The 25,118-nt window shown below is 40.7% G+C and overlaps 2 protein-coding genes across 2 annotated transcripts; both read right to left on the bottom strand.

Annotated features, from left to right (window-relative positions):
• Positions 1-10,282: 10,282 nt before the first annotated feature.
• hnf4g (hepatocyte nuclear factor 4, gamma) lies at positions 10,283-17,637 on the bottom strand (the record flags this gene model as incomplete). Its single annotated transcript, XM_083901274.1, has 11 exons — positions 10,283-10,404; positions 10,976-11,095; positions 11,332-11,518; positions 11,664-11,713; positions 12,300-12,452; positions 12,893-12,980; positions 14,403-14,552; positions 14,652-14,758; positions 15,397-15,491; positions 15,701-15,866; positions 17,508-17,637. 11 exons carry the CDS (start codon positions 17,635-17,637, stop codon positions 10,283-10,285), a joined length of 1,368 nt encoding a protein of 455 aa, XP_083757400.1.
• A 4,451-nt stretch (positions 17,638-22,088) lies between these two features.
• Positions 22,089-23,006, bottom strand: gpr141 (G protein-coupled receptor 141; the record flags this gene model as incomplete). Its single annotated transcript, XM_083901558.1, has 1 exon — positions 22,089-23,006. The coding sequence occupies one exon, from the start codon at positions 23,004-23,006 to the stop codon at positions 22,089-22,091; it is 918 nt and encodes a 305-aa protein (XP_083757684.1).
• Between the last annotated feature and the right edge of the window lie 2,112 nt (positions 23,007-25,118).

Below are 25,118 nucleotides of genomic sequence, written 5' to 3'. Positions count from 1 at the left end.
AGGACTTTCAAAACACATTTCGAGTTCATTTGAATAATAATGGTCATAAAAAACATTGCCTGGGGCGCAGCAAGCATACATCAACCGACAACAAATGCTTTCTGAAGTTGTCGAAAGGCCCACAAACACGAAAACAATTAGGGCGCACAACTTAATTTGCGAAGAGTATGCTGCTCTGTTACGCCATGCTCATTTTAATGAGTTTGAAGGCAGCGGTGTCCTGTCGTGCCGACTTAAACAGTGTGTGTGCGTAGGCCCGGCACACGCCTGTTTACACGTGCGCGCACACACAAAAACACCCCCCCCCCCCCCCGGTTTCTTATGCCTGACTTGATCACACCGGGTAGCTTATGATAAGACATTCAAGCACCCATATGCATGGACTCACACAAAGACGGATCAAACAAACCCTAGCCACTTCAAACAGATGACCCCATGATTGCCGTACATCAAATCTGGCGCGCAATTAAGTCTGAGTAGTGTTCATCAGCCGAGCCTCGCTTTGTCCAGAGGCTTTTCATTGTCTATAGCACACTTAGTTGAAATCATCAGTGTGGAGAATCAAAAGATGAGTGCAATTACATATCGCCAGTGTGCCTTTGAAAAAGAAAAAATCAAATTAAAAATAATCAACCTGTGCCTTCTAAATAAAAAAGACTTACTATACACTCTTACCCTCAAAGACATTAAACATTGTGAAAGAACATTAATGTATACTGCGACAACAAAAAGCCAAGTCAAGTCTGTTAGACCTGGACGTCTGCGAGTTATTGTGTCTTTGTACAAGTATATTGCAGGTTATGCGGATTATGTGGCTCGTCTAAAATGTAGTCTTTCAGTTGACTTTGGATATCGAGTGTGTTTGTTTTAAACTATCGGTAAAAAAAAACTGGTTGCATATGTAATTTCAAATGAGCTGCTTTTTTTCTTTTGAGAATCACAGTAAGTGCTCAGGGGAACATTGCAATAATTGAAATCAATTTGCCAACTTGTTATCTCGAGAAAATGACTTGTAAAATTGAGAAAATTAGCAACTTGGGGGGGAAAAAAAGAAAAAAGAATAAATTATTTACTGAAGTCATGTCAACCAAACCAACGAGACAGTCCGGATCTGAATGTTAGTAAATGGACAGCAAATCTAAGTGTGTTAAATTATGCTGACAACTTTCAAGGAAAACTCTTACTTCATTATTACATGTAGAATAATAATTAATGGAAAATAACGAGTACAGATCGAGAAACGAGACGAAATCTCATTATCTCTTTTCCACGTGGCGTCTCTTGTTTGTCAGGTGGACGCTGCGCGTTTCCGTCAGGGTTGGAGCTCGAGACGCAACATGGTTTTGCTCTTGTTGTACACGTGTGGCCTCAACAACCGGCTTTTATTGTCTGTGTCGAAAAATGAGACTCGCACAATCGTGTTCGTCTACGCTGGAGACCGTGTACACGCGTTCAGACAGTACACGCATTCCACACATGAAACGACACGCGACTGCACACAGAGGACCACGGCCACAGCAGCCCAGGTGGAAGTGACACAAACAAACAGCTCGCTGACTGAGGAAGAAGAAGAAGTAATATTAAAAAAAAAAAACTCCCAGCAAACAATGAAAAGTGAAAAGATATTAATATTTAAATAGATCATTTGCAAAATAAGTATAATTAGCGGTTCATATTCATGTATTCACTTCAGGGATATCACATTGAGACATGTCTACTTATTCAAATAAGATGCAACATGTCACAGGGTGCATATATGCAAATGCACATATGCCGCTAATTACACATTGCCTGTCACAAAGAGAGAGAGAGAGAGTGGGGGCTTTCAGCGAAAATGTTCAGAGCCTTCTATGAACTGTTCAACCAGGCTGCTAAGGCTGCTCAGGTCTAATTAAAACATGCATGTCCCCAAGGCCTTATCAAAGCACGGTAGAAATATGTACATCTCAAATAGAGGGGAATTAGCTAAATAAAGGACCTCCCTGGTGCTTTTGTCCTGCTCATATTCCAGGCACTGCACTCACAAACTTTAGTTCTGATTGATAATGATAGTCCACCACGGGGATTTGAGAATATTTTGACCTGAGGCGGGGGACTTTTATTTTGACATCTTCTCCCCTGGCACAATCCAAGATTTGATACTGTGCTTGACACCAGCGTCACTGAAGACTCCAGTGATGGAGACGGAGGTATTTTAATGAGGTGGAAAAGAGAGGTAAACCTTGTAGGAAGTGTTTTCTAATTAACCAAATGATTTGGCCCACAGGGTTGGCGACTGACAAATTATACATTGTGTACCACGCGAGATTGATAACATGGTAGGGCATCAAAGCAATTTGGGTGGTTGCACAAACTTTTGATTGGCTCTTACAGAGAAAATAATTACAGCTGGGGTTTTATTTGTTGCGGGGAAAACAGTGGGTATTCATTAGTTAATGATTCATTTTGAATAACAACTGATATTTTTCCTCACGCAGAGGGGATCATCTTGTTAAGGCAGCAACTTAAAGCAAGATTTGCTTAATAAATAACATTGTTGACACATTTATCGCTGCAGATTTCACCCCTTCCCTCACTGCACGTGCTGTTTGACCAGCAAACATTAAAGGTCCCATATTATACCCTATTTCTCAAAGTGAAACTAGTTCCCTTGTGTCCGAATGAACATGTCTATGACATGCTTTGGTTAAAATACCATAAGGATGAAGCACCACAGCAGTTCAATCACCCTGCCAAAACAGCCCTGTTCAGAACGCTCAGTTTAGTAGTATCTTTTTAGGTCCACCTTAAAGGTCCACCTTAAAAAAAAGTAACACGAAACTTAAGGGACAGGAAATGACATCAGCCACAGAGGCTACTGGGAGATAATAGCAGTTAGCATTCGGAAAAGTGATCATCAGGCTGTGGCAGACACATTGCTGTCATATATAACATGTATCCACTGGACAGATAAATCCTCTGAGGCTGGAAGTTTGTGTAGAACTCTGTGCTGCACTGTGGAGCCAACAGTAGAACTTTTTGCAGACTTCCAGTTTTCGGATGCCGTTGCCCTCGCCAGCACTCTCGCGTGTTTTACGGACAAAGCGGAGCTCCGTGAGACAACAATTCCCGGAATTTAGCGCATTGTGACGTCCCAGTGAGCGTGGAAGTCAACATTGCGTGTTTTATCTCCTGTACTTAGACTGAGGAGGACCACAAAAACATGAGTGAGTCATCTTTTTTCGCACTTTTGCGACTGGTAGGGCCCCCAGAGTCCCAAATATATGGATTTAAATGATGCAAGATTTGTATAATAAGTAACACTGCTGACACATTTATCGCTGCAGATTTCACTGCTTCCCTCACTGCACATGCTGTTTGACCAACAAACCTAAAAAAAAAAACATAATTTACCTGTTTGGTTTTATCAGTTCTGTTCAGACCAAAGCTGGAAAAAGGCCTCCTCTCTAAAAATGAACCAACAAACAAATGTGTGTCTGCCAACAGTGATTGCTGAAAAGGACATCTGCGTCTCACTGTCTTCCTCTCACAATGCAAACGTTAACGTACATTTGCATTCACGCACAGAGACACGGCGGACCTCTGAGTGCAGTGCTGTCCGGCGGCTGCCTTGTCTGCGTGAGGAAAATGTATGCAGGCTCAAATCAAAGTGATGTTGCACACAGTAATCTTTCTCTATTAAGGGTGTCACTTTTTGCAATCTTTTTGCAATTGCAGCCTAATATCCTTTACCACTCCACTGCTGGGATTGTGCGCACACGTACACACATACACTCACTGTCTCATCACACACATCCACGGTGTGTAGGTATCCCGCTGAAGGAGTCAGCCATGTGTATCTTTCAGATAGGGGTTGAGAAAGCCCTTGATTAGGACAGGAAGTCATGTGTGTAAAATTCACTTTTTCTCTTTTTTTACCCCCATCTCTCTGCATGTAGTGAAGGTAGCTTGTGTCAGACTGTGTGGGTTTGCACACATCTGTAGAGATCATAATTAACTGACATAAAGGTAAATAGTAATATAAAATTAATTACACGCTTACAGTGAATTCCTTTGTACCTTTTAGAGTGAGCTCGCTTTTAATTTTGTGCTAAAATAATTAGATCCTGAGCTGTTTTGGAAATGTAATGCCTAGCCGCAGCGATGAAAGGCAAATTATTTACACTTGGTTTGTTTCTTGGTGATAAAAATTCAAAATGGAGACCCAAGCAGCAGTACTGTGAACTGGAGATAAAATATTATGTGTATTGTCTAATTCTGCTGATCTTCCTCAGGTGCATTCAGGCCTTACTTTGTCAGCGTGCTAAAGGTGAACAGCATCCACCTCCATTCAAGACCAACTCAAGGTAAATGCATTTAAATTCAGTCTTTTTAGCTGTTATTTTTGTTTAGAATTATGTTTTTTTGGGTTTACACACTTTTCCATGTGTTTATTCATGTCTTTTTGCACTTGCACTTGTTGCATCTCCAAGGTGCAAGGTGCATTTTCACGACAGGAAATAGTATCAGGATATTACTTGGAACTATGTGTAGGAACCAGGGGCTAAATGCAAGTACCAGGTAGATATTTATCCCCCCAAAATTGTCCCTGCTTCACAGTTAGAACTTTGTGATAGTTCAGGAACCTTCAGGGTGGAAGCTTGTAGCACTGAGCATACCTAGTATAAAATCCCACAACCCACATTATCCATCCATCCATCCATCCATCTTCTACCGCTTTATCCTCAATGTCAGCTGACATGGACTCTGGACATCACAGGGTCACATAGAGACAAACAACCATACGCTGTCACACTCACACCTATGGTCAATTTAGAGTTACAGTACCTAATCCCCCATACTGCATACTGAAAACCCCCCCACACACACAAGGAGAACATGCAAACTCCATGCTGAAAGGCCCTTGTTCCGAGAACCCGGGTCTTATGCTGCAACCCGCATTATTAAAAACACAATAGTTCAGATGTTTTGAATTCTCTTTTCTGCCAGAGATTGTGGCGAGCTTGACGTTTAAACTGTCCAGACTCAGTTTAATAATGAGCCGATAAGTTTCAATCCATAATAACAGTATCTTTCGTCGCTCCGCTGTTAGTTCTGCTGCTGCTGTTAACCTCACTTATCATGTGATTGCAGCAGTAATGTCGCTGTTCCTCACTTTCTCACTTGCTTGCTCTGTCTTTACTCTCTCACTGCATCACTGTGATTCTTCAAAATATGTCTTGTGACCACATAATGGTATTATGGACTGTTTTTTTTTGCATGAATTGCCATTATGATAGATCACTGCTGAACATAATTAGGGTTTGAGGTGCAGTTGAAGACTTTTCCAGCTCTATTTTATAGTTGGTTCATTGTATTTAATAATAACAATCACGTTCTGAGGGTCAAGTATTGAACCATTAGCCAACGTATGCGACCCAGACCTGGTAAACTGAAGCTGCCTGGTCTGCATTGCTCTTCAGCAGGGGTTCTTCTGGAGGTTGTCATTTGAACCAAACACTAAAGCATCTAATTTAATGGAATAAGAAGCAAAACCAGCTGCTCGTTCTGTTTGAATGAAAACCTGCAGAATTTCAGGCCTTTAAGACTGCAACTACAGCGAAGGCACTTTGGAAGAGGGGGGTATCCAGCCACACTTAGCTTTGATGCCATGCTGTTTAGTGTATTTGTGTCGTATTCATGCACCTTTATTACTGTTTAATGTCAACTCTTACGGCGCAAAACATAGCCCACCTACAAGCCACAATTTGCAATGCGTTTAGTGTTATTGACCAAGATCCAAAGGCGCCCTGTAATTTCAGATACCAAGAGCAGAGTTTAACTGCACTTCACTACAGGGCTCCTAATATTCTTTGGATTGAAGGTGCTTTAGTTTACGCCACAAATGCACAAAAACATTAGAGGGTTAAAAAAAAAAAAAAAGGTAAATATTTTCTCAATGCAGATGGAGTTATCTTAAATTATGGCTGTTCTATTCACTCCTCTCCCTCCCTCCCTCTCTCCTCTTCTACTCTTTTTCTCTCCCATCCCTTCTTTCTCGGTTGTGTCCCTCGCCTCTGGCAAATGGGAGTCATTTGTTTGTGTGAACTTCCCATAACCCGCAGTGCGTGAGACACTTATCATTCAGAGTGGGGCTGCTTCATTGTGAGTTGTAATACCTCTTGTAGCTTCTCTTCTCTTCCCTTCTCTTCCCTTCTCTGCTCTTCCAACAACAGGCTCATTATTAATGACTCTCATTCTCACCTCATTTTGTTATTCTCTCTCTCACACTCTCATCTCCCCCATTTTGCCCTTTATAGTTTTCCCCCTTCCCCCTCTTTTTCCCCCCGCCGTCACTCCTCTCTTCAATCTCATTCCCCTCCTGTAATCTCGGGGTACACAGGACGGTACTCATTACTGCGCTCCTCATCATATCGTCCATCCTCTGTCTCCTGTCTTCTTTATATTCCTCTATTCTAACAAGTCTTCATCTCAGGAGCCATCAGTTGTCCCAACCCCTTTTCATTTCCCTAATGTGCCCACAGCAAACGCACATAAACACACACCATATACTGGCCCTAACTCGTAATTTCATTGCCCTGACCATTGTGATGTAGAGCAAACCCCAGTACCCTGCAACTGTGTGGCGTGTGTGTGTGTGTAGTATGTGTCCACGCAAGTTATTTTATCTCTGTGAATATCTTTTGGGTAAAATGAGCGTGCATTTACCCAGAGAGCGAGACAAATCAGGTAACCTAAACAAGGAATGGCAGAACACATACGGAAGAAAAAGTGAGATGAAAATAAAGATGGAAACCGAAAAGAGGGGTGAGACACAGACAGGGGGAGAGAGGAAAAGAGCAATTTTTTAAGGAGGGAAAGCTGTCATAGAAGGCCGAGGTGAGCCCTAACCCTCTTGCTCGCTTTAATCCCTCATTTATGTGAACTCAGCTTTGGAAATGAAGCTGTCACTGTATTTTCCTTCCTTTTTACCCACGCTGTGGTTGAATCAGAAACCACACATGCATGCAACACACACACACACACACACACAATCGCATAACGGAGACACAGAAAATCACTCAGGAGAGGTTTTAAATTCATTCCAGAGTTGGGAGGCAGAGATTCATAGAGCCTCACCTTGTCTCCAAGAGGAGGAATCATCGTATATGTCGGAGACAGAGGGGGAATTATGGGTAAATGCAGTGGAGAGGAATGATAGTCTGCAATCTGTGGCTCTAATCTGGGATCTTTGACACATGCCATTCATTTCAGATGATATTCCCCGGCATGATGTAGAGCTGAAGTATGTGACTTTGCAGTCACTTTTGACAGGTTTTTCAACAACAAAGAAAACGCTAACTTTAACATTAACATAAATTAAATTAAACACTATTGTCTAAATTGTATAAACCTTTGATTTATTTATTTTTTTATAATAATCTTAATTGGGCTTTTTTAAATAGGAGCGTTTAACTGTAAATGCAATAAGCCATATTGTAAAAAAAAAATTCAATCTAAGCACTGAGAAATACGTCAGTATGTCCGTCACTTTAAAATAATTGAACTGGTTTGAAATGAAATGATTAAGTGTGCCATTGTAAATGATCTAACTAATTAAAAACAAAAACAAAAAAACCTTAAGTTGTCACATAATTTAAAGAGATTTTTAGTTGCGTTGAATGTATACATACAGGTCTTATTATATTTCACGGAGAAGGACAGAGAAAGGACAAAGTAAATTAGTAAAGGGCACTTGTCTGTTGCAAAGGCACAGCCTTGTACTGCCATCTAGTGGTGGCACGAGAAAGAGGATCAATGGTTGATTGGTCATAGAGGGATTGATTTATCCTTGATTTAATAAACAAATAACCAGAGATAATGGAGGCACTCTGAGATCTCATGTTTGGAACTTTTGAACAAATCCAATAATAATTGCATAAACTGTAAACTGTAAAAAAAAAAAATGTGTTTATGCAATTTTGGCAAGCCACTGTTATTGCATTAAATAAATCTATTGTATTTCACATGATGTGTTTAAATGTAACAGGTGACATTTTTCTGATTTGCTTTTTAAACAATTAAGTTTTAATCCTGTTTTTTCCAATCTTTTTCACCAACTATATGAAAAAAAAAATACACCGAACCTCAGAAGAAAGTCAGGTCATCTTTTTTTGAAATTGACAGCCAAGATAAGAGGTAAAACAAGGTTGAAACAAAGTTAATAAATAAATAAAGAGGCGAAAGAATCATATTCCTGTCCATCCTTTGCTCCTCAAACTCCTCATTCCTTCATTTCTCCCCCCCTTGTTGTTCTTCTCAGGTAGAGCAAGCATCATACTGGTGTGTAATAGCATGCTGTCAGTGTTGGCTGTGGTGAGGTGTGGGGAGGAGAGCGGTGCGTCTCAGATGAGATATGTGACTGGCATGCTAACACGCAGTTTTATCTGAGGGGGAAAACGCGGGAGAGAGACGGAGGGACCCCACATCTCCTCACTACAGGCCTGTGATTAAAGCTGGATGAGTACACACACACACACACACACACATGCACACACTTCCAAAAAGAAACACACCCATAGAAGTGTAAACACATGCACGTGTGGAGATTATAAATAAATGACACACGGGAGAGCATACACACACACACATATATTTCAGTTTATATATACGCATCCACACATCCTCCCCATTGTAGGTATTGTTCTGACCTAAGCACCTCTGCCTGTACATTATGAAGTTGATCGGAGGATTTGGTTCTAGACGGCACATCCTCGGGCCTGAGAATAAGAGCTCTCCGCTTTTATCCACCGGGTTTCATCCACTACACACAAACGCTCACACACGTATTATAAAACCCCGAAGAAGAATGATTGTGTGCAAAGACGGACATAAACAAAATCACAGATTTAAAACAGCACAGCTGGCTTCGGTCGCGGCTCGGTTTCATCTTAAATTTCCATTTTACATTTCTACTTTGGCTTTAGGGCTTTGTCTCGGAGTGTGATTCCTCAGATGGACGGTGGCCGGAAACTAGTTTGATTTTAGATGAGCAGCATCAGCCGATGGTGCGGTCTCTATAGCTTGCCAATAAAGCTTTGGATACAGATTTTACATCCCTGACCGATGCAACTGCGAGGGCACATGATGACTTCCATGAAGCAAGTAAATGGACAAATCACACCCAGTATTGTATATGTGGAATTCATATTGGAATGCATTCCTGCCAGTTTAGTGTCATCTATCTGTCTATATTGTTTTCAGGATCAAATGTGAAAAAAGGTCAAAAAAAACATGAAATTATATTGTTTTTGTGGCTGTCGCGATAGGAAATACATTGCTTGTTTTTATAAAAGCTAAAAAATGAATGTATAGTCATTTCACTGGGTGTATATACAACATAATACTATCCATGAACCTGACCGGAGCGTAACCCGCCTTTCACCCTATGTCAGCCAGCGTACTGCGACCCTCATAAAGCAGTATGTGATGGAAAAAAAACACATGTTGTTTTTAAATCTCAATTTAATCAATGTATATATTAAGAAATGTACACACAAACATATAAAAATGAATCATTCATCATTGGCAGTTAAAAATTGATTATCCAAATAGCTATATTCACTTATAGCACTTCATCATTGTGGAATATGTACAGTCTGTGTTTGCATTTACCTTAGCTTCTTAACACGTTATTTATAAATTACATTCCTATCACTGTTGTATTGACCTTGACCACAGACTACTATGCCCCTTTTTATTTTATTTTTTTTAGCTGCTGAACAAGTGCATGATATGACTTTGTCCTGCACGTGCCGTTGAGTCATTTCCACACCATGGCCATGTCTGAAATTATTACTTAGAATATATGACTGGTTAAGTTTAGATTAGATAAGTTGAATTGCCACCATGTTCTCTTCGGGGTCTGTATCTTACTGATACGATGATGTCTTAAACCTGCATTGAAAAATAAAATAATATCTAAGTTTACAGTGGTAACGTAACTACAGAACATGTGCTGGCTTGTTAACTGCTTTTTTTTTTTTTATAAGGTCCCTTAATTTGAAAGTGACATATTGAAGTTTTAAATTGCTGCACACGGCGACTTTAATCATATCTGACTTATTGTTGCATCACTGCCCTCACAGTCACAGGTGGAAGACGTGGGGTAAAGTCTAACCTCAGACACTGAGCAGAGATTGCTTTCATAAGTTTTTTTAAGTATCCACGGAGGAGATGATGAATAGAGGGCAAGGAAGCCGATCCTTTATGTCAGCTGCTGTGGAAGAGTGCAAGGGAGAAGTCACGGGTCTGTCTGTGAGGAAGACGAGGGGCTGGCTGGAGGACAAAGAGACTGGGGGAAGAGTTTATACATATCTGGGCCCGGACCCTGTGGGGGCGATGGGATTGGAGTGTCAGGAGAAGCTGCTGGAAGAGAGGCAGAGACAGTCAGAAAATGAATTTAACTTTTTGCCAATAAAACGCTTTGGTTTAAAAATAAAACAAGGAATCTATTGATAGTCTGTAAAAATGCATTTACTGTAGCCCATGAGAAATCTATATCTGCACATTTAGAGGCACAGTTCCCATCAATCTGGTGTAGCCATTAGTTGATGTAATATTGCCACATGCTTTTTTTTATTTATATTTTAAAATGGAAATATCATTTTTCTGAAGGCCTGTTTGTGAGCACTTTTATGTTTCAACTGTTAATGGTTTCCTCCCACAGTCCAAAAACATGCACATTTAGGAATTAGGCAAATTAGAACACTCTAAATTGACCTTGGGTATGAGTGTGTGTGAGTGGATGGTTGTTTGTCTCTATGTGGCCCTGTGATGGACTGGCAAGCTATCTAGGGTGTGACCCTGCCTTTTGCCCTACAGTATGTCAGCTGGGATTGGCACCAGTGCCCCCATGTGGAGGATAAAGTGGTAGAAAATGGATGTAGAAATTACATACATGCATACACACAGGTGTCAAGTATGTGGTCCTTACCTATCTGTGGATTGTGTGTCACAGGCATGGCACTGATGAGAAGCGTGTGTCCAGTCATGGGATCCTGGGCCAGCTGGGTGTGTGCTGGGTGGTGCAGGTGTGTGGGCTCTGATGTTAAGCCTGAACGCAGAACGGCAACTCATTAACCATCAACCATCAGCTGCATTAAATAGTCAAATTGTTGTTGTTTTTTTTCCTAAATCTCTCTTGCAGTAAACGTTGCAGAGCACTGTGCTCCATTCCTCCCACATACAGTGGAAGAGTTCCACTGGAGCACATGACGGGGTGTTGCTGAGGTCATTCTATTTTTTCTCTCTGCAGGTTTACAAGCACAGACACGGGGGCCCCAGTCTCACCTCCCAGCAGCATCTCGTGCAGCAGGTTGTCTATCTTGGCCAGGCCGCAGAGCTTAATGAACTGGAGCTGTTCTATCATTTGCCAGGTGATGCTCTGGAGGGTGGGCAACAGGAGCAGCAGCTCTCCAAAACGACCCCTGGAGTCGTACTGGCGGTCGTTAATGTAATCTTCCAGACTCATCTGGACCTGGAGACACACGCGGCAAAGTGCGTAAGTATTAAAACAATAACAGTAAAACGTATATAATCACACAAACCAATAATTCCGCTTGGTTGCTCCTTAGCAATTAGGAGAGACGATATCAGAAAAGACCTTGAAATGCTTGACCTACCTGCAGACGGATGGCCTTGATCTTCGAAGGGTCCCGCAAGGATTTAGCATCTGCAGATTGGGAGGCAAAGAATGGAAGTGAGGATCAGATTAAGGGAATGAGAGGTGGAGAGAAGGATTGAGGGACATGTGGGTGAGGGGGAAAAAAAGAAATATCAAGCATGGAATTGGGGATATGACTGGAATTGGTGGAATGATTATGGTCAAACTGGGGCATGAAGGCAAAATGAGGGGATTTAGTGGAGGAAAAGGGGGGAGGGGGCAGACTGAGCCAAGGAGATGTGAAAAAGGAAGGAAAAAATATAATTTAACAATTTGTTTTTATTTCTTACCTCCCCCATATTTTGCCTTGTTATTTGACTTCTGTTAGTATGTTTTCTATTTTTTCTATACACTGTTAATTCACTGTCCAGTATAAAGGAAAAACTGGATGTTTATTCTTTTAAAGAAAGGAAAAAATAAAATGTATGAAAGTATAATACATGAAAAAAAAAACACGTTTTCCCTTTAAAATTCCATACCTAGCTTTTCTGTCACTCTAACAAACAGATGACAATTTATTGACATGTACAGAAAATGGTTCCTGAATTTCCCAGAGAGTCGTAGACACAAAATACAACTTATTTATTGCAATTACCTGGATCAAAGAAGACAATAGCCTTGAGAGCCGCATACTCATTGTCATCTATTTGGATATTCTGAAAAGGATGGACCAGCTCATCCAGCACTCGGTTGGCTACCCTACATATCTCTGCTTCGGGACTGTTCCTGTGTATCGCACAGCCGTTACCTGCAGGCACAGAGAGCATTGGTCAGTGGCATGCGTTGACGACGAGAGCTGAAAGGGAAATAAAGGTATTTGGGTGTGTTATGGTGTGTGGAAGGGAGAGTTTTAGCCTTGAGTGAAAGATAAGTTTTGTTAAGGGTTTCAGTCAAGGTTGTGATAAAGGAGTGCAGGGTGTAGGGGAAGGTCTTAAGAGGCAATGCATATTGTGCGTGCACGCCTGAGTGCCGCAGTGTGCGTGTGTGTGTGTTGTTGACAGATCCGCCTACAGTATAATGTTGGTACATGAGTAATGCTGTTTACGGGAGACACTTGAGGAGGCATAAAGGAAGAAACTGAAACTTTGAGTTAATCATTCTCAGCTAACACAACATTTGATCAGTCTTCACACATCAGTGCTGAGCCACCTGATTGCACCACATCTAAATAACACGGTCAGTCTGTACCTAAAAGCAAGAAGTCCTGGAATGGCATTGACCTTTTAGCGACCCCGAGCAAGAGGTGTTCGCCTGCGTGAGCCCTCAGCAAGCTCACCTGGAGACAAAGGCACACACCCACAGTTAAACAAAGAGCACAAACAATGCAACAATGCCTCCCCTTCAGCCCTTGCATACATCACACTGAGGGTCATGCTTGTTGTGTCGTATGTAAAAACTAACAGCACACTCTCATGACTTCACATATTCTTTCATCTTTAAGTGAACAGGCTTAAGTGAGAATAATAAAAGGTAAACAAAAGACAAACACATCCATTATAATTTTGAAGGTCCAGTATGTAAGAATCAGTGACGTCTAAAGGCGAGATTGCAAGTTGCAACAAACTGTTACATAACATTTGTGAGGTAGTTGCTGTGTTTCCTCAGATTTTGGCAGCTCTTGTAAAGTGTGGAAAAGTAAAAACGAAATTTAAGGGACAGGAAATGACACCCACAGAAGCACACAAACATGAGTGAGTCATCTTTTTTTGCCGACTGATAGGACCTCCTGAGTCCCAAATATAAGGATTTAAATGATTAAAAAGTTGATTTTGCATAATATGGGACCTTTAAAGAGCTTCTACATGCTGGTGTATTAACCCTTACAGAAAAATTACTTTGGTTAACTTTGGGTAGTGGTTGAATAAAATGTATTCGACCACTACCCAAAGTTAACCAAAGTAATTTTTGGTTTACTTTAAAAAATTGCACAATGTACATTGTGCAATTTCTTAAGTGATGAAAATGCATTTAATCATGACTAACTAACATTAAACCCGACTAAATGTTACACACTAGACGTTTAAGAGGTATCTATCTATGAAGCAAGTTGTGTCTGTGTGTCTGTGACGGGCATATCTCGCTGACCGTTAGGCCGATCGCCCTAAGATTTTGGATGTGGGTTGAGCATGGCCCGATGGTGTGCATCCTTGATTTTCACATTAGTGAAATTACTATTTTGTGGCTAACATGGCGAACCTGTTTCCAAACGTAAGCTAGCGAGGCTACGATAAGCATTAGAATAGGGTTAACATAATACAAACTCTGTGCAACCTCATTAGGCAAAACACTATTTTTTTTATTTTTTTTCCGATTAGCATTAGCCTAGCTAGCTGTTGTGACCAGGCAGGCAGCGGCTCATCAGTAGCAGCTGCGCTGTCTGGAATAGGGAGGTGAGAGTGAGGAGGCTGGGCTAACTTGGCAAACCTGTTTCCAAAGGTAAGCTAGCGAGGCTCTGATTAGCATTAGCGTAGGGCTAACATAATACATCACTGGCTACGCCAAGACTCCAAATGTCTGATGTAAATTTAGAATGTTTAATCTTTAAATTTACTAGTTATCAGATATTGGTAGCTGTGATTTACAGACCACCTTCATATCCCATGTCTTTGTTTTAAGAACATCTTGGCAAATTAATCAATTGGCTGGATCCACAGTGGGCACTGCACAAGTCTGTTTTGAAAACAAAACTCCACTTTACCTGGTCATCCAGTGGCAGCTCTCCAAAAGCAGGAATATATTTGGCCCATTCAACCAGCACCAGCAACTGCTGTCTCATTGATTCGCAGATGTCACCGACAGTTGCCGACTTCTGCTCTGATATGTCTGACATGACAACTGGAGCAGTGATCTAGAGGAAAAAAAATAGTTTCACTTTAGTCCACATGAACAATGTGCTGAGATCAGATGCTTATATCAGCTCAAATGCATCTCCGTGTTCGTGTCTTACTTGTTGAGACAGTGACTCTGCTTGGGCCAGAATCGTAATGGGTGGCAGGTCTTGGGAGTCTGGGATATTTCTTCGCGAGCTGATCCGATCTCTCTCGTTCTGCACGGCTAAAATAAACCGATAAATCAAAAGTTACTGTGTGTATGAGTATGAAAGGGGAGCATCACTTTCAATCCTGGTTTTCTGTTTTTCTTTCAGCTGACAGTCAAGGCTGTTGAAAGTGAAGAGAAATGAATGCAGAACGCAAACTCTGACAGCAGACACTCGGGCAGTTAATATTTAGGGAAAATAGCCATACAGGCTGGCATCAGCACGAGGAGTCAAACGTTAACTCGTTGCAATCCAGAACAACATGTTTGAATAACACATGATTAGGTGTCGTAAAACTCTGTGCCAAGGTTATACCCCTCATAAATACACACTCACACACACACACACACACTAAGTAATCACCTATTTTAGGACTCCAACCATCTTGATTCTGATTCTCTGACCGCAGCCCTTTTTCAGTGCCATGAGCTTTAAATCTGAGTTCATGAGTCATAAAATAAACATAAATCACATTATATTTTATTTTTGTCCCCCGGTGGAGTCATTCCGTCTAGTTTCATATCTGCATGTAAACACTTTCAGTATCGGAGAAAACATGAAACTATTGATCATCAGATGATTCAATTCAGTGTCTTCTACTTCCTGTCTCAACCTGGGCGGCGACATGGGGGGGGGAAGATGATAGTTTCCATACCTTCTTTTTTCATTCCAGCCCTGAAACATTTGTTGAGTCTGCAGAAACGACACTGATTCCTCTTATCTTTATCCACAACGCACTGCCGGCTGAACCTGTATGTGATGAACATATAATCATATAAGCAGCTTTACAGAGCAAGATGACACATGATGGCACACAGTACTGTATAATCTCACGATATATATATATATATATATATATATATGTACTGTCCAGACTGGAGTGAGCTGTCGATACACATATATTATGCACAAATTCATAGAAACAAAGTATTTATTTTTTTATTTATTTTTAAACGTACCTGCACGTGTAAACATGGCTCTTGCGTATGGAGCGCCTGAAGAAGCCTTTACAGCCGTCACAGCTGGAGGCTCCGTAGTGTTTCCCTGTGGCTTTGTCTCCACAGATCGCGCAGTTGCTGCTGACTCCGTCCGGACCGGCCAGGCTCGGTTCTGTTGGCATGCTCTCTGAAACGCACAAAAACACAGCCCCGCACAGGTAAATGCACTCGTACAGCACAGATAACTATGTACACTATTTATGGGATATGTGATTTTGAAGTGCAAAGACACTCTTTATATCACATCATTCACTGATCGACACATAAATGCTCAAACAGTAGCATTTTAATGCAGTATACATCCAACAGAACACTGTGTTTCCATATTATTTGTATTATTTCAAATTAGTGTGACTGTACATATGCATTTGGAGAAAAAAATCTCATCCAATTTAAAGATAATGATAATGGCAGGAGTATAATATTAATAGCAGGAGTATAATTTTGACCTTTTACTTATTGCCAATTTTTGAATGAATAGCTTTGTTTTCTAACCGGTGGTCAAAGATACCAAGAATAAAATGGACTATTTTAGTAGAAAGTACACTTTCTATTACTTCCTACAGTTCTGTTCTACAATTCTGTTATTGACGTCATGAAAATGAATTATGTATTATTCCATACGTGCAGTGCATTGTCGATATAGCCTCCAAATCATTTGTGTTTGATTTGCATACGACATCGCGGTGCGCCTGTGAATCGAGCATAAACATAAATCAGGATAAATAATATGTGGTAGTTCAGCTGTCCGCCATCTTAAACATTACTGTCTGTGTCATCGTTGTTACAGTCATCGCCCCCTCGCCGTGCTCATCGTTATTATAGTCATCACGATTGTAATCATTATCGGCTGCACTGCCACCACAATAAAAACCATAATTATCATCAATGCCTGCATATTTATTACTCAGTCAAAGCCCCATCATGAACAGAGCACCTGCATATAAAAAAACAACAACTCCGTCTGCTTCAACAGACACCATCACAACATGTATAGAATCTGCCGATCCCACACCAAATAAATAAAACGAGCCAGTGTTGGACAAACTTCGTATTCCCATGCTGAGGTGACATCGCTGGAAGCATGCTTGCTCTTCAGTAAAATGCTCTTTATGACACAAACAGTACTTGCAGTTATGGCCTAAACAGTCTCAATAGAGCGCTGGTGTCATGCATTTACAACCTGGACCCAGCCCTTGTATTTCCCTCACAGCTGCAGATTTTCATTTACACACATAAACGAGGCAGTTGTTGTTTTACGTGTGTCTCCCACAGTCAGTGTGTAACAGACAGCAGGATCCACGTTATTTCCACCAGCACTTCCCAGACCACTTCATTTAGATATGCATGTACTTACAGATTTTCTTTCCTGTAAAAAAACAGCAACCAATTTGCTGGTCTCAGTAAATGTTTAGTCTAACAAACTGTGTCACATTCGAGAGACATGCAATACAAGGTTATATACTCTATATTCTCTGCCCACACTTTTTTATTTTAATTGTGGTAAATGTTTGACAGGAACCAAACATTGAACCAAAACCTTGTTGAAGTTACCAGTTAACTACAACTATTACGATGACCTTAATGTCAGTGTGCAGTCACTCAGCAGGCAGGTATCGCTGATTACAGTTTATTTTAGAAAATACAAACCGCACCACTATCATAACCTGGGATATATATATAGTTATGTGTCAAGTGAGATGCTGCAATTGTGCAAACCCCCAATGCACCATAAGATGCACGTGTGTATGAGTGTCTTCACACTTACCTCCTCTTCCACACAGCACCTCTGCATTCTCAAAGCCCAGCGTGCTGTATGAGGGATCGAGGCCTTCGCAGTAGTTGGCTACGTCCATATCTAACAGAGTTTTACTCTGAGTAGCAGCGAGATACTTCATTCCTGTTTCAACCTGGTTCCTTACACTCTTCTTCTCTTTCCTCCCCCCCTCTCTTTTTTCTTGTTTACCAGCTCACAGATCTTCCCGACTCCACGTCATCTAATTCTTAAAGACATGACAAGGGAGATCCCTGGAATAAAGGATCAATAATCCCACCTGATTGGGTCTGGAACAAGGAGACGTGGGAGGAGCTGTGACTAAGACTTCTCACTTTGGTACACATTACTTATCTGTCCTTCTCTCACACACTTATCTGGGATGGACAGATAGAGGTGAAAGAGTGATTTCACGCCCTCTTTTTTCTCTCACTTCTTTGAATGGCATGTGTTTGAGGCGCATGGGGCTTCTGTACAAGTGGGTCTGCGTGTGTGTGACATGGATGGGTGGGTCGGTGGTGTTTTTACAGTATTTGTGTGTGTGTGTTTGTGCGTGCGTGTCCTTCCCAGTCTTCTAATCTAATCAATGGCTCAGTGATAGCACCACCACCTCAGCAGATATAATCTATAAAAGACACAAACTGAAGTGGAAAACACTGATAACTCCCATCAGCTCTTCCATAGACAAACACACTTCCTGAGTTTACAGCCCATCCTTCGTTCATAAAACTTTACTCTACTCACAGAATTTCTAAATTAACTACCCATACACTGTAAAAACAAATACCTCAAATGACGTTAACTGCTGTTAACTTCCTCCACTTAAAACTTTGCACTGTACTGCACTTTTAATAAGTATATTGTCCATATGTATGTGGGATTAAATAGATTCACATGCTATATATTTCTATGAAAACAATGAAGATATGACCGTGTCATTGTGTTAATCCTTGCACCACCGCTAATGCTAAATAAGAATTTGAATAATAAGAATTCTGCATTGAGGCCGCCTCTGTTCTTTCACTTTAAGAGAGTACCACTTTGTAAAAAAAATAAATAAGGGAAGTATACCGGCACAGTGAAGCAACATGCAATGCGGTATTGTAATATTTTTTTTTCAACCTGTTTCAACTCCGCTCACGTTCCCACAGAAACACACAGCGTACGTCTCAGAGAATCAGACCACACCGAAGGTTTAAAATCAAAAGAGAAGTCAAACAGTTGTCAGGGAGCTGCCTCCTTTTTCAGGAATGCTGTAAACATTCGCAAATTTACTACCATAAACCAGTTAAAATGTCCCCAACCCGCCCATTTTACTTAGGGAGTTTCACTGCACTAAATCTTACCTTGTGACTTAAAGGTAATCCATTCGGTGCATTGTCGGAGAGGGCTATAAATGATAAGAGGCAGTATAATGGGAGATTTGATGCCCTATATCAGTAATGACTAGAAAGCACCTATGGTATATGAGCTGGCATGAGGATAATCGTACAGTATAAGGCCACTTTAAACACAGTGTATCAGAATGTGCATAGTAATGGATTATTTAATGGTTATTATCTGATTAAAATGACGGTCCAATCGCATACACATTAATTAAAGAGGGAGAATTAAATAAAGGGATAGAAATAAGAGAGAGAGAAGTGATAGACTTTATATTTTAACTCGGCAGTAAGATCTGGCCTCCTGACTCATCAAGTTTGAGATGAGTGAAGAACTGTCAACCGCAAAAGCTCTGACGAGAAGCACTTGAGGTGTTCTGGATTCAATTTATAGTCGTATTAAAAGTATGTTTCTGTATCCCGATTAGAATGGGATAGAGTCATACATGATGAAATATATAATGTGGATTTTGTGCTGTAACAGCTGGGTTTAAGTTGCATCATTTGTGCTTTAAGTCTTAGTTTCATAAAAGAAAAAAATCTGTATGAACCAAATTGCTATTGTTAAAGGTGCATTATGTAATAAATCTAAAGCAACTGGCCATAAAATCCTCCTAATATGTCACAGAGACTCAGGAATAATGTTCATATAACAAACTGAACTCACCAACAACAACAGTACAGCCAAAATATTGGCATTAAAAAAAAATATATATTTTGCAGACTGCAAATCGTGTTTATGTTTTGAAATCATGTTTTGGCGTGTGGCGCCACCTCCCGCCATCTACCAGTCATTGCAGTCAGTAGTGTCTCAGCTGTCGAGCAACCACGGGTTGCCAGTTACGTCAGAAAACGAAACCTAAAAGACCTTAGTATTTTGAATTTGAATGTAGTAACCGTTTTTGGCCACATTCTTACGTATGGCACCTTTACATAGAATAAGGGCTCCAAAAAGCATTTTATTTTCACATCAGCTTTCACTGATAACAGCATTCAATTCAAGACATTGTTACTGTTATGTCGAGTGCCTTTTATCACTTTATATTATATTTAGTCAGATTGCACCTTTTTTTTTCCGCTTGTCCAGCAACCCAAAAATTACACTGTTTTAAAAACGGATACAAAAGATCAATTATACGTCCTATGAAACACTTAAGTATTAAGAGGTATTATGACTTCTCTGGTTGAAAACAAAAGCAGGACATAACCTTGTGTCCACCTAGCAACCGAAACCTCTTTGCAGGCCATAAAACTCAGTGCTAAGAGGCTATCGCTGTGCGAGAACTGGCCATAATTCTGTCGCCCTCTATTTAGATTAGAGGTTTTAATAGTTGCAGATGATGAGCAGCCTCCCAACTGACTCCTGTGAAGACGCTTTTTCAATTCTTAAACCACCAATGCAACAACAACAACAACACAGATTATGAGTAAATCAATGTAAATGAGAATTAAAAAATATCTTTATTGAACTTGTGAGCAACACTGAACAGCAGATGGCTTCCTCAAATTTGAAATAATATAACAAAAATAACATTAATATGCATGCATGGCTGAATGTGTGTCCAATACACGACAGCCCCAGCAAGTCTCATTCATATTACTTAGCAATTTCAATCTCTTATGACAGATTACAGCAATTACTTGTACAATATGTGAAATGGGTTATCGCGTGATCTTAACAGCACCTCGTTCATGACAAGGCGAGTCTTATCTGTTTTGTTTTTTTTACAAAATACTGTCGGCGGATACACCAGAGAGAACACTATCTCAGTCTCTCTCTCACACACACACACACACTGTGCTGTAGCACAGTACGTACAGTTAAAGGTACACCAGCTGTAGATGGCAGCTATAGCGACTGAAATGTATGTGAACAGGAACAGTTACCACAAAACTACAAAGCCACATGATTTAACGAAACATGTTGCCAAACTTCCTTGAAGAACTGTCAAAGGTAAAACTTCACTTCCTCCATAAAAGTAGTCGCTGCATAACTTTGAATCCTTCTTACAGGCACCGTGTGCATTAAACATCATATAGGAGAATTTGGACTTACCTGTGTTTCTGTGTCTATGTGGGATGTGCATTTATCCAGTTGTGTTGCTGTGCTTTCGGTGGCCGAGCAGCAAGTCGGTGCGACATTAATCTCGGTGACACTGAGGTCGGCGGGGGGAAAATGGTAAAGTTGTTGGACAATATTAAAAGGGAAGGTTGGAGTGCTGAGCAGCCTATAATTCATGGAGCAACACATTGGATGGCGCCACCATAGAACAGTCATTAGATCGATTTACTAAACAAACGCAAACTAGGGTGGGGATGTTAAACAGTAACCCAGCCCCATAAAAACCAAAAGGAAAAGAATCACCAGGTGTGTGTGTGTGTGTGTGTGTGTGTGAGAGAGAGAGAGAGCTTCGAAACAACACCTCTGAGGGCAGAAGGTACGAGATCCAAGAGGTGTGAGGTAATGTTTCACAGAATAATGGTGAGAAAGTAATGATTTTGGACATTTATTTCTCCTCTCAGCTGTGTACAAAAGGAGGAGGTGAATTATGCAAAATCCACTCAAACATACAAATATACATGTAATCATGCACGAGTATGTATGTATTATCTTCTCCACTTGCATGCCTTTAATATGAAATCATGTGACAGAGGAAAAAGGTACCTCACCTCCTTAAACACACACTCGCCCACACCAATGCGTTTCCCAGCATCACAGTTTCTAACACAGTTATTAAAAAATATTTTAAGGTGCAGCATGGTGCTGCGGTGATGAGCTCTGTAGCTTCATTGCCAGATAGTTCTTGGTTGTGGTTGTGGTTTTCATTTATGTGTGGGTTTTCTTCCCTGCTTCCCTGGGTGGGGTGAGGTTATTTGGAGATGAATTGTAGGTGTGAATGCCAGTGTGTTGGTCATGTGATCGCCTGGTGAGGGTGTACAGCGCCTATTGCTTAATGTCAGCTGGGATTGGCTCCATCTGCAAACCTCACTGTGTATGCGTTATAAATAATGGACTGTTTGGTTTCTTTTTTTAATGTGCACAGGAAGTTAGTAGCATCAGTGGATTTAGTTTTAGAGGCTGTTATGTAAAAGTGACATCCTTTTGTCTGCATTAATGGATGTGTACCAAAATCCTTGACTACCAATAAAGCGCACAAAATCCACGTAATATTTTCTCTTAATCTCTTTGCAATCAAGCGGCTATTCGCGAGAAGCACTTTAAGCAGGTTCTCCTCCCCAAGAAAGTGAGCATGTCCAGACAGTTCAACGTGGTCAGACTCAAAAACACCTCATTGATACTCTGCAGCTCAATGTTTTCCAAGTAGTAGAGTCGAAACATGTGGTAGGGAATGAAGCAGACCACCATGATGAGAGCAAAGCACAGGCTCTTCACCTGAGTCCCAAATTCCTGCTGAAAGGTGCATCCCTGTTGATGCTTCCTGTATAGGACCCTCACCACATTGGCTTGGAGCACCGTCAGCACAGTGGCCGCCACTATAATCAGCGTGCTTGTGATGTAATTGAACACCTTGGCGGGAAGCGACTGTGTTTGTCTTCCAAAGTTAAAGCAGGCTGTGTCATTCACCACGGTGCCATTGCTCTCTATGTTTTTGCCATAGGAAAAGCGGATGACGCACGGAACCAGGACGAGCACCACGATCCACACCAGCGCACTGACGAAGAGCGCGTGAATGCTCCGCAGCGAGGCCATATTGTCGTCTTTCTTGTGGAACTTCATGAGGCGAGTGATGAGGATGATGACGTAGAAGAGAAAAGACATGTACATGTGGATGTGAATCATGCTGCTGACCACTTTGCACCACCCGAGCCCCAGGCTCCAGTGCTGAGCCACGTAGTAGTAAATCCTGAAGGGCACAGTGACCAGAAAGATGAAGTGAGCAAAGATGAGGTTGAGTACAGCAATGGAGGTGATGGATGTAGAGCTGGACTTCAGAATGTGCATCATCAGGCTCAGGCTGATGGTTCCGATAACCAGAACCACAGAGTAGATGGTCAGGAGGGTCGTGCGGTATGCAGCGGCGTCGTTGTTTGAGGGTTTGGGGGAGGAATCGCTGTTCAGTATGGAACTCGTGTTGACCATGGAATCCATCTTGAATCAAGAAAGTAAGCGATAGAGGAAATTGTAGATCTGATTCACATTGTTTTATTCTTACACACAATACATTATATTTAATGTAGTGTGTAGTAATTATTATTTTTTGGCCAATGCTATTGTGATTATACAGTATTATAATATTAATTATTTATAAATCCCTTTATTGAAACATATTCAGACAACAGGGAAACACGTATGCAGTTTTAAAAGAATAAAACGATTCCATAGGAGTGGAATCCTAATAAATACTACAATAAAGCTGGTGCCATGTTCCATTGCAAATTTTACACTGCTTTCAATAAATAGTGCCAGAAAAATGAAGAAAAAACAAGCAAACGCATACGTACATTGGACTAGAGCTAGAGCTTGTTATAATTATTTATTTTTTAAGTAATTACACCGTTTCCAAAATAGCAACTTTGCTTGTAAAACTGAAAATGAATGAACACTAAATCAAAACTACATACCTTTTAGTTTTTAGAAGAAGTGTTTGCCGAGTGCTCCTGTGGGTGAAAATAGTGAATTAGGTTTGTGTGACTTCTACGTCAAATTATATCCATTATCAACAGGCAGGGCAGAGTTATCGATGTGTAGGTTGGAAAAGCCTGGGTTGTCAGACGAGAGCGGGTCTTGACGTGTGAGTCCGTCTCTGCCTGTCTGTCTGTTTTTGTGTCACCGGTGTGCAAATGTCTGTTATGAAAATAAAATGTGTGTGTCGGTGTGCGTGTTGTCAGAAACCACAGTTCAGCTTTGCATGTGTGCAAATGTATTGATATGTGTGTGTTCTGTCAGCACACACACACACACACACACACTAGCACAACCACAGACCCACCAGCTTCCCTCTTTCAGGTCACCTCTCCTCTCACGGCCGTTACTTTACGTCTGACAATTATTAGCCGTTATACTGGCTTATGATTGACATTCTGCAAATGCCTGAAGGGTTTTTTTGGTCGCATGAGATCAGGCACATTAAGAGCATCTTTAGGGATCTTTGAGATTTACAATTGCAATCATGTCTTTGCTATATTGCAACAGCAATCCAAGGCAGAAAGAAAAATGATCATGTGACGGATGCACAATTTAAACAGGCGCAATAATTAATTGTTCATATGACACTTAAAGGATCAGCAGGTCAAAGGTTTTAACTTAAATTAGGTAGCATTTATTGAAATCCTGATCTTAAATGCAATTATACACAAGTTACACTCTTCAAAGGATGGGAAGTGAAAGGGGATGTGATGACACAGTGAACAGACATGTTCAAACACTCATGGGCTTCTGAGAAATGGTCACACACATTTAAGTTAGCTCTTTTTTTTTTCTCAACTAAATCTCTCTATATGTGGTGTTTAAGGACTTTTTCCGAGTGCATTAATTTCTCTCCTGCCTAGATTTTCTAGAGAACAGGAAACATTGCCTTAAAGTGGTTGAAGTCAATATAATAAATACACTAAACATGAGTTTCATTTCATCAAGATGGAAGGAGGTCTTGAACTTAAACACACATTGGTGGTTAGACGTATGCAATTTGTTTATTTAGCTTTATGTGTCTAAGTTCGTCTGAATTGATTGAATGGAACATTTTAATGATACTAGACAAGGTCAGTCTTGTTTTATGCTAAATATCTCTTTATTAACTTCTTAGTCCTCCAGTGTTCTACAGTACATGGTCACAAAAATATTTAAAAATAACATCCCATTTTCTTACACACAAGGATATACTTAAGCAGCTTTGCAGGAAATAGTTACACACTTAGTGTTATCAAGTATCAAGTTATCCTGCCCTGGTGGATCATAAATCAGCACTCCTGGCAAAGACATAATTCATAGTCAAATATTCAAGTGGCCTCAGTGAGTTCATCAATGATTAATGCAGAAACAATGTGCTGGAGACACAGACTGGGTGTACAAAAGAATACAGAGCAAACAGCACTGAGCAAATATCTTTGGCTACTCTGGAAAATCTCACATCATAATTACCAATTTAAACAGTAAGAGTTGGTTTCTTTAGAGTTATTTGTTACTTCAGATCACTTTGAAACATTGTAGTAAACACAAACACTGACACAGGAAAGTCAAACTTACAATCTGTGGTCTCATGTA

The sequence above is a fragment of the Microchirus variegatus genome (assembly GCF_963457635.1).
Source record: "Microchirus variegatus genome assembly, chromosome: 15".
Classification (NCBI taxonomy): Eukaryota; Metazoa; Chordata; class Actinopteri; order Pleuronectiformes; family Soleidae; genus Microchirus; species Microchirus variegatus.
The sequence above is the reverse complement of the archived record's forward strand: the minus strand, read 5'-3'. Positions and strand labels throughout refer to the sequence as shown.